We start from the raw sequence: 10,637 nt of genomic DNA, 5'->3' as shown, positions 1-10,637 counted from the left end.
CAGAACGATAACCCTACTCAGCGTCGTCTAGCTCGAAGTCTGGATCTTCTTCTGTAAAAAGTAAGAGTGGGGTGAGTACAAGCGTACTCAGCAAGTCCAACCACACCCACGGAGGGGGTTATATCAGAATAGTATGCGTAGGTAAATCAAGGATAAGGTTACGGTTTGATTTGCAGAAAAATGATATTTTATGCAGGGGTTTATTTAATAGAAAACCTTTTAGAAATAAGTTTTTGTAGTAACACGGAGTTCAAGTTTTTAAACTGCTACCGGGCTCCGCGTCCATCGTAGCACATGGCACAACTACTGGACACAATTTCAAAACAACTCACGCTAGCCCATCCCAAGAAACACTAGTTAGGTGACCACACCGTAACTCGCCCAATACCGTGGGCACGGCTATTCGAATAGCTTTCGACTCTGCAGAGGTGTGCAACTTTACCCACAAGCGGGTACCACAACACGAACACCGTAGTGTCGGTGTAGATCCCGACATAGCCATTACCCACCTTAGCTAGATCTGATTCGCCATCACGGGATTCACCAAGGGGTCATCGACCTAACTCCGAGGTATAACCAGGGTATAAGTCACACTGAGCATATCCCTGCTCCTTGGTCACCCGTTGCTCTCAGCTCTCCTGATGGCTATCACATCAACTAGTGGGGTTTATGCTAAGCCGTTGCCCATTCAACGGTCGAGTGGTTTGCACGATAGTGGAGTTAGGTGAGATGACACACCAACTCGGTCCTTAGACACGACAAGATGGATATCTCCCTTCCTTGCCCTGCCACACTGGCACGAGCACACCAAATGGCAAATCCGTAGAAATGCCATCCATCCCGTCTGAACTTTCTTTACAAAAACACCACATTTATCCCTCCCCACATACGCACACATTTTCTTTATAAAACAAGTAGTATTATGAGTAAAGTCCTAAGTGTTCTAATATCGATTAACGTCCAAGCAAAATCAGACATTAATCTCGGTGTCAAGGAATGGTTATCACAAATCAAGGGGTGGCTATCCAACCGTGTTTTCATGCAAGTAAAACATATGAAATTTTATAAAGCAGGCTATTGGGTTGTGTTTATAAAAACTAGGATAGAAACATGCATCAAAGGATGGGATTGAACTTGCCGTCTTCGTAGCCTTCGGGGAGGTCCTGTCCTTCGGGCTCGGGGTCGCGGAATGGGTCCTCGCTCACTTGCTCGCAGTATTGCTCGTTAACAGGATCTCCTTCGTTCACACCATGGTCTACGACGCAAACAAACAAGCACACAATCAAGTCACAGAAAAATAAAGGTTTATCGTTGAGCTCGAATCGGAAACACATAAAATATGAAGATAGAAGTGACATCCTGGAGCGGTTTCCTAATGGCATGGCTGAAACTAGGTTGAGTGAGGCGTGGTAAAGTATCGGGTTGATCAGAGGTCGTTTGGTACATGAAATGATAGGTTTAGTAAAGGTTCGGGGTCGGATAAGGGGTCAGGGGCCTAGTTGTAATTAACCTTGAGGAGGTAGGGGCCTGGTTGTAATTTTTTGGACATATCTGGGTTATTTTATAAAAGGGCAGGGTTCTATATATAAATGTTTGTATACGGTGGAGGAAAAATAATAAAAGAGGGGGTTTTATTTGAAAGAAACACAATGGTGGAGGGGCTCTTTAAGAAATAAAGGAAAGGGGAGGGGCTTTTGGGCTAAATGCCCTTTCCTTCCCCTTCCTCCATCCCGCAGAGCAGGGGAGGCGGCCTAGGGCATCGGCGGCGCCGATTCCGGCGGCCCTGGGCCTCGGGGAGGGGCGGAGAGGAGGGGAAAGGGGCTCGGGTATGTGGGGAATCGATTCCCCAGCTCACCTCGGCTCGGGGTGCTGCGAGGGAGCGGGGCAACGCGGGCCGGCGGCGCCAACGGAGTGTGGCGGCGGCGCTGGCACTAGGGAGGGGAGGCGGCGGTGGCCGGGGAGGTTTGGGTGTGGAGGAGCGGCGCCGGTGCCCCCTTTTATAGGCGTGCTAGGTCAGCTAGGCGGAGCGGGGTAGGTGCGGGTGGGTGAGGCGTCCGGCGGGCGGCACGGGTCAGAGTAATGTGCGAGCGCCGAGACGGCAAGCGGCTCAGGGGAGTGGCGCTGGCGCGGACCGGCGGGCAGCGCGGGCACAAGGGCGTGGCAGCGGCGACCGGCATGGCGTGCGGCACGGCGTGCGGCGCGAGCACGCGGTGCGCGTGCGTGTGTCTCGGTTCGGCGCGCCGGGTGCGCATGCGTGCGAGGCCGTGGCATGGCGTGGGCGCGCGCACGGCTTGGTGTGCCGCGGTGCGCGTGTCCGTGCGCAAGCGCGGGCGGGTGGCGGGTCGGGGTGTGCGCGCGGGCGGGCGGCGGCCGAGCAGCGTTCAGGGCTGGCGGCGCGTGCGTGCATGCGGCTCTACAGCGTGGTGAGGTCGGGGCCGAGCCGGGCGGTGTACGCGAGCGAGGTGCACGGCCGGGGGCGGGGAGCGGCTCGGGGCAGGGAGGTGGCGCGACCGGGTCGCGTAGCAGAGGAGGAAGGAAGGAGAGAAAGAAAGGGAGAAAAAGAAAAAGAGAGGAAGAAATGGAAAAGAGGAAAAAGAAAAGGAAAGAAAGGAGAGAGAGAAGGAGAGAAAGAGAGAGCGGGGTTCGCGGCGTCACCGGCGCTCGGTCGGCCACACGCGGCTCGAGGGAGAAACAGGGTGCTGGATACGGGTGTCGGGTCAGGTCCTTCGGGGATCGGAAGATCGGAACAGGGAGGTTCTCAGAAAGTTGGGGTTAGGGTTTTAAGGAGGGGTCGAGCTCAACGACGAGAAACAGTTTTAGTGCACGATTTAATTTAGTGAGTTTTCGGGATGTTACAGTGAAGAAGAGCGGTCGGTGTCGGAGCTCTTGTCGAGGTCGCTGAGCTGCGCCAGGAAAGCCTTCTCCTGCTTCTTGGCCTTGTACTGGAAGCGCTTCTTGAGCGACTCCTTGTCGAAGCGTCCTCCCCGGTCACGACTGCGGTGCTTGTGGCGCCGACGCTCCTTGTTGGAGCCTCCCACGTCGCGGTCGCGGTGACGGTAGTAGTCGAAATTGTTGCTCTGGCCACCGCCGGACTTCTTGGGGCAGTCGGCGATGAAGTGGTTCAGATCATCGCAGTGGTAGCACCCGGGGTTCTTCTTCCTCTGCCTGTTGTGGTAGACACGCTGGAACTTGTTGATGAGGAGGCACAAGTCGTCGTCGCCCAGCGTCTCTAGCTGCTCATCTGTAACAGAAGGCAAAGAGGCAAGAGAAAAGCTAAGAGTAGAGTTAGCGTTAGAGCTCGATCCACCTGGGCCAGTCACAAGAGCGATGCTCTTGGAAGGAGGGGCACAATTGAGCTTGGCTCGTGTCTGGTTATCCACCTCCGTGGCCTTGAGCTTGCTGAAAAGCTCATTCACGGTTATAGTCTCATAGCCTGCAGACTCGATGATCGTGTTCACCTTGAGATCCCACACAGAGCGGTCAAGTGCGTAGAACAACTTGAGGGCCTTCTCATGCTCTGTGTACTCAAGGGCATCAGCAGATCTGTTCGCATTGACTTTGTTCACAATCGATTGAAACCGACTGAACATGTCGCCAATGCCCTCACCCGGCCCCTGTGTGAAGTTTTCATATTCACGCCGGTGAGTCTCGAACAGTCTAGCCTTCACCTGAGGCGTGCCCTCGTGGTAGTTCTCAAGGCACGTCCAAACTTTGTCGGCTTCCTGAAAACCCTAGACGCGTGAGAACTCCGAACGAGAAACGCCAGCGAACAAGGCATTGACAGCCTTGGCGTTCGCCTCGTGCTCGGACACCTGAAGAGGCGAGGTCTGAACGGCAAGCACCTCGTACGCCTGGTTCTTGGTGATATCCCTAACCTCGGCTCCCATGCTTTGCAAGAAGACACGCATGCGAACCTTCCAATAAGCATAGTCCTCGCCGGAAAATATTGGGATCTTACCAAGACTCGTCATGGTCACCAAATGGTTTTCGAACCGGTTAAGGTATTGAAAACCTCAACCAAGCTCTGATACCAATTGAGGGACCGAAAGGGCGACCAGAGGGGGGGGGTGAATGGGAGCTGATTAAAATTTCTTGCAATCGGAAAGATCGGCTTAGTCCCGAGTTACATGCCCAACCCGAGAGTCCTTGGCACAGTGCGGAGTAGCTATGGAGAAACTACACCAACACAAGAAAGCCCTAGGAACAAACAAGATTCAACTCGAAATCAACCTCCGAAAAGCAGTGCGAGAAACAACAAGACACAGCACGGTATAACTCACCGGTTGATCCGACGCACAGATTTGAACAGCGTCGGTTCAACCGATGAGCAGAGCCGGCAGCAGAGAGAAGCAATCACCGGTTGATCCGACGTGGAGATTGACACGGCGTCGGTTCAACCGGTGTTAGAATACACCAGATGATCCGGCAAAATCAAATCCAAATGCCGGTGCAGTTGTCCAGAGGGATTGCAAAATGACTTAGAGGTCACCGGTTAAACCAACGTGCATAGAGAGCACATCGTCGGTTTAATCGACGCGCAGAGTTGCACAAAACACAGAACCAATCACCGGTTAAACCGATGAGCTACAAAATGAACTCGTCGGTGCAATGGCTCAACAACAAAACCCTAACGCATGAGAATCCTACTCACCGGTTGAACCGATGCGTACAACTTCAAAGCGTCGGTTCATCCGGTGCTAGGAAGAACAGAGTCCAGAAAACACTTTTCAGCCCACGACCTTTGGAATCTTTGATGATTGGAGGGTCAAATCAAGTCCAAAGGAGCTCAAATTTTGCAGGCATGATCACAAAGGACTTGTGAACATGTCCACGGAAGGAATCGACGAATCACTCCATGGTTTGGGAGAGATCGAAGAATTCCGAGCAAAACGGGGGTTTTCTTTAGAACGACAAGAATTTCGATTCGGGTGAACTCGTGATTCCAGAGGGATTAGCACTAGGTTAGATGTATTAGAATCACTACAAAGAGTCACCCGATCATCAGAAAATCACTCGTCATCTCGTGCTCAAGATTTATCAAAGGAAAATCGAATTCATCCAAAACAAAACACAAATCGTACGAGATTGAATTGAATTCAAAACCCCGGAGGGCACAAGGAGGATTGGGCCTCCTTTCCCGATCAATCTTTGTACAAAAACTCAAAACTCCATTACTAAAATCCTAACTCCTAGAGAGGAGAAGGGAGGAGGAAGAGAGGCGCCAGGGAGAGAAGCGCTGTTGCATTCTTGAGCCTAGGGAAAAGCCAAAAAGAGAGAGGGAGAGAGAGAGGGGGTATTTAACCCCAACAACTCTCAACCCCAAAAGACTAAACTACCCCTAGACTCAATTAGACACTAGAAAGCCCGTAGGGGCAAAACCAGAAAAAGATACAAGGACTCATCCGACGGTCGAGGTTCTTTCTTCGAGTCGAAGTCTTCCCGTGATGCCGCCGTGTGGATGAAGATCCGATTCACGGTTTTGGGGGGTCCGCAAAACCCGGATAGGTGGCCGGTTTTGAGAAAACTGCCAAAACTCCACGCGCGGGAAGATTTCCGCCTCCACGCCGTGGCCCTAGACGCCGTTCCCGTCTCGGCCTTCTGATGGCCCTAGACGCCGTTCGACGCCCGTCACCTCCTCGCCCGCAGCAAGGCCCTAGACGCCGTCGACGCCCGTCGCCTCCGTCAGTCCCGAGACCGACGCCCGTGCCTCCACGACTTGGCGTCTTCAACCGCCGTCCGCCTCCTTGGTTTTGTGGCGCAAACCAAGAAACCCGCCTTCCGTCGCCGCTTGCGCCCTCGATCCAGGAGTGGACGCCACAGCTACCACCCGACATGAGCTCCGGTCCCGGCTGCCCTTCACCGCCGTCCACCACGCGGTCCATTGGCCACAGCTTCTCCACGACAGCTCTCCGTCGACACTTGACGCCCATGTACCCGCAATCCAAAGACCAAGCGCACGATCACACCGCACGGTTGACAATTCACTCATCACAAGCAAGATAGAGTACTCAACATTCCTCAAGTACTGCCTGATCTTGACTGGAATGTTCACAAAATTTTGGTTATTGTTTCTTTCTTTGTCATTCATGCTTCTTTCTGTTATGGTACTTTGGCGGTGGCTTCAAAGAAAAGTAGAAAATACTTAGCATTCTTATTCTGTATGTACTGTTTGGTCCAGCGCTAAATTTGTTACATCTTGTGTGTAGGATTGTGATCCATGGAAGAGGGGCGAAGCCGGCGATGATGGTCACCGGGGTCTTTAGCTTTTTGCAACGGGTCATTAACATAAAAAACAGTGATGAACAGTGAATTTATATGGGATTGCTGGACTTTCGTCGGGTCGGCTGACCCCAATGACAAGCTGTGGCTTCACCACGAAGTGACTCCGTGGACAACGCAAAGGACATTGCTCTTTGGTTCCCTGAAGGTGTGGCAAGTGGGGAAGCAACCTTCATCCCTGGATCGCTTAATCTTCGAGACACTAGAAGTGTGTTTTCCTGTAACATTGAGTTTTACCTTAAAGTTATCAGTTGGCTCTAGCTGTGGAGTCATGTCTAGTGTTTTATTCATGTATTTCTTCGGTGATGATGACGATACTATTTTGGATGGCACCAAGTGTTGGCGTAGTTTTGGATGGTGCTCATTAATTTTCGTAGTAGCTCCCTTGTGCCTGAACGTTGCTGACAACTTCTTTGCTTTGCTTTTGCAAGTTCTGAAATACGTAGAAGAATTTATGAATTTCTATGGGTTATCCACTTATTAGGAAGGAATGGGGTGGGTTGGTTAGAGTTGAGAAACTAATATTATTTGAATGGGGTGGGATTGAGTATATAATATATTAATTTTGGGTAGGATTAGATATGATGCTGGTTATTACCTCCATTCCAAATTATAATTTGTTTGACTTTTTAACTTAAAATTTGATCACTCATCTTATTCAAAAAAAATTATACAAACATAGTCAAATTTAAGTCATTTTTGAGGATCTTGTATTATAAAGCAAGTCGCAACAAAAAAAGATATTTTATTTAAATTTTTGAATAAGATGAGCGATCAAATTTGAAGTAAAAAAAGTCAAACGAACTATAATTCGGAACGGAGGGACTACAACCCATGCAGCATCTGTTTTTTTCCGCCATCGATAGATACCGTTTCGTCTCCAGCCAGAAGCAGCTTTACGACCTGCAACTATATAATACTACGTACGAACGGTTCATATATGCAGCTTTGGATTCCATCGAGGCCACAACAACGACGAGTTCTCGTCACAAGCTACCTTGACTCAATCTTCTCCACAGCCAACAGCCATGGAGGCCATGGCATCATCAGCAAACCTTTTTTTCTACGCTGCGCTGCTTTTTCTGGCGGTATTGTATCTCGCCATCACCCGACGCCGCACCAGCCGCTTGCCGCCCGGGCCGACGGGCCTCCCACTGGTGGGCAGTCTCCCGTTCATCCACCCGAACCTACACGTCTGCTTCGCTGGCCTCGCCGCGAAGCATGGACCTATCTTCTCGATCCGTCTGGGCTCCAAGGTGGAAATCGTGGTCACCTCCCCGGAGTTGGCACACGAGGTCCTCCGGGACAAGGACCCTGTCTTCTCCAACCGCGTCATTCCCGAGGCCGGCCGCGCTGTCTCGTTTGACGGCGTGGAGAATATCGTGGGCGCCCCCGTCGGCCCAAAGTGGCGCCTGCTCCGACGCATCTGCGCGCACGAGATGCTGAGCCCCACAGGTCTCGACAACCTGTACGGCCTTCGCAGGCGCGAGTTCATGTCTACTCTGAGCTTCCTATACTCTCAGGCCGGAGAGCCGGTCGACATCGGCGCCCAGATGTTCGTCAATATGTTGAACGTGGTCACGAGCACCCTTTGGGGTGGCACCATCGGGAGCGAGAGCGAGCGGGCTGCGGTGGGAAAAGAGTTCAGGGGGCTCATCGCCAAGTTGACTGAGCTGCTCGGCTCGCCCAACTTGTCGGATTTCTTCCCTGTGCTGGCGCCGTTCGACCTGCAGGGCATCCGGAGGAACATGGAGCGGATCAGGGTGCGGTTCGACAAGATCTTCGAGAAGATCATACAGCAGCGGGTGAAAGGCCAGCAAGATGGCAGCAAGATGGCGACTGACTTCCTTGAGTGCCTGCTCAAGACGGAGAAGGAAGGCGGGGACGGCAAGGCCACCTTCACCATGACTGACGTCAAGTCTCTCCTCATGGTATCAATCTTTCCCAATCTTTAATTCCCATCCCGGCCTCCTTTTCCGTTAACATTCTCATGAGCGGAGCGGCACCTGCCCCCCCCCCCCCCCCCCCTCCCGCGTTTGCCGCCAGGCGTGCCACCGCGTGGAGGGGAGTTGCTGCGCACGTCGTGGAGGGGTGGTTGGCGGGTGAGTGGCCGTTGGTGAGATCGTCGGCGGCCGGGGTGGTGGTCGAGGTTGGCGGACTTTAGGGATTTCAAGTTGTTGGGTCTGGTATGGCCGATGGACTTGGCGAAGAAGGTCGGCGGCGGTGGCAAGCCAGGCGGTGGTGGCGGTAGTTCGTCCGGCATGGCCGTGTGGATGGCCGCACGGGGTGGGACAACCGGTGGGTGGCGGCTGGCGGTAGTGGCAAGTCAGACGGCGGATGAGGGGGCATCTGCCACTACGTTTGTTAAATCCGCATTGTCTCCTTTTCCCTGACCTCCTACAGTTCGTATGTTAAATCCGGTCGAATGTTTTGAATTGACTGCCAATAGCTTTTGAAATTTTCAGTCTCAGAAACACAATAACCATATCGATGTTGTGAGAAGTCAACGGCGGCGTCAAGTATCGTTATGATGTTGTAATAAATATAAAGATAAAATTAATTTTTTTACAATAAGCATATATTTGAAAACCAAAAATGGTCGAGTCGAATAAAAAAGGATGCAACCACCGATTTTCCTTTCCCCTTACGCCTATGTATGGATATAAGCTGATGATGATGGTGGTCGCCTGACATATATATGATCGAGCAGGACATGGTGGTCGCCGGGACGGAGACCATGTCAAATACCGTGGAGTGGGCCATTGCAGAGATGATACAGAAGCCTCAGGTTCTAAGGAAAGTGCAAGAGGAGCTCGACAGGGTGGTCGGTCGGGAGGCCATCGTGGAGGAGTCCCACCTTCCTCAGCTCCACTACCTCCGCATGGTGATCAAGGAGACGCTCAGGCTCCACCCGGCGCTGCCCCTCATGGTGCCGCACTCCCCGAGCGTGGACTCGACGATTGGCGGGTACCACGTCCCAGCGGGCTGCCGTATCTTTGTCAACGTCTGGGCCATCCACAGGAACCCCCTGGTTTGGAACGAGCCTCTCGAGTTCAACCCTGACAGATTCGCTGGGGACGCCGGCCGCAGGTGGGACTTCACGGGAAGCCAGTTCGACTATTTCCCCTTCGGCTCCGGGAGGAGGATCTGCGCCGGTATCGCCATGGCTGACAAGATGACTGCCTACTCGCTGGCCATGCTGCTGCAAGCTTTTGATTGGACACTGCCGCCGGGAACCGATCTTGACCTGTCCGAGAAGTTCGGAGTCGTGATGAAGAAGGCTACGCCACTGGTGACTATTCCTAAGCCAAGGTTGTCTAAGCCTCATCTGTATTATTCGTGAAGACATCCTTAGCCTGGACACAAATAAATGCGTAATACATCGTAATGTTGTACTTAAATATTATATTATTGTAAACGATTCGCGGTATCACCGGAAACGTCCTATCTTGTGCAGCCGTTTTGCTTATAAATCATATTCGATGCTCCTGCATGTACCATATAAGTATTTCAAAAAATATACAGTGGATAAATGTATGACCCACAGCGAATCGAAATTGTTTGTTCTGCTATGTTTCATTGATTTATTTTATAACTTAATGCATATTGAAATATCTTGTAATGCTCTCCTTCTGTCTAAACTACTTCCTCCATTATTCTCTTTTGATAGACTTATTTCACCTTGTAAAACTCTGTGACTCTTTTTTTTCTTTTTTTAGTATATTCAGTAGGGGATCCTAATCCCCTCATGTTCCATCAAAAAATTTCACCTCGGCACATGACCGAGGTGAAGGACTGCTTATCAACAATTAATCTTACTCCTGTTTAGTATAAATGATTTTCACGTGAACTCCACGGTATCTACGTCATTTACATGTATGCCCTATTCCTTTTTCTAGAGGAATTACTCTACACAGGAATCGAAATGTTCTTCCGTGCCATTCTCGAAACGACAACTCAAATAGAAATATCAAAAGAGAAAATTTCAATTGTTAAAATAGTTCTATTAAAAGAGAACGGAGAGAGTATATAAAAACTCCAACAACTTTGGAAAGATTATGGTATTGTGGATTTGATTCTTTTGGCTCTTTTAGTTGCTTCTACTTACGGACAGGGAGTGTTTGTTCCCAAGCATCACATTAGATGTTTGAATGCTAATTAGAAGTAGTAAATATAAACTGATGATAAAACAAATTCCATAATCCCTTTTCGTGAGATGAATCAATTAAGCCTAATTAGTTCAGGATTAGCATATGTGATGCTACAGTAAACATATGCTAATTATAAATTAATTAGGCTTAATACATTAGTCTCTGCAGTCTAGGCTTAGTAGTTAGCTTATGTGTAGTCTTTCTAAT

General features: G+C 50.7%; 1 protein-coding gene across 1 annotated transcript; it reads left to right on the top strand.

Annotated features, from left to right (window-relative positions):
* The first annotated feature begins 7,237 nt into the window (after positions 1-7,237).
* On the top strand, positions 7,238-9,851 carry LOC120707749 (flavonoid 3',5'-hydroxylase CYP75B138-like). Its single transcript, XM_039992745.1, has 2 exons — positions 7,238-8,210; positions 8,990-9,851. Exons 1-2 carry the CDS (start codon positions 7,308-7,310, stop codon positions 9,620-9,622), a joined length of 1,536 nt encoding a protein of 511 aa, XP_039848679.1. The 5' UTR covers positions 7,238-7,307; the 3' UTR covers positions 9,623-9,851.
* The last annotated feature ends 786 nt before the right edge of the window (positions 9,852-10,637 follow it).

The sequence above is a fragment of the Panicum virgatum genome, chromosome 5K (assembly GCF_016808335.1).
Source record: "Panicum virgatum strain AP13 chromosome 5K, P.virgatum_v5, whole genome shotgun sequence".
NCBI lineage: Eukaryota > Viridiplantae > Streptophyta > Magnoliopsida > Poales > Poaceae > Panicum > Panicum virgatum.
Note: the sequence above shows the minus strand (reverse complement) of the source record. Positions and strands in the feature narration are given on the sequence as shown.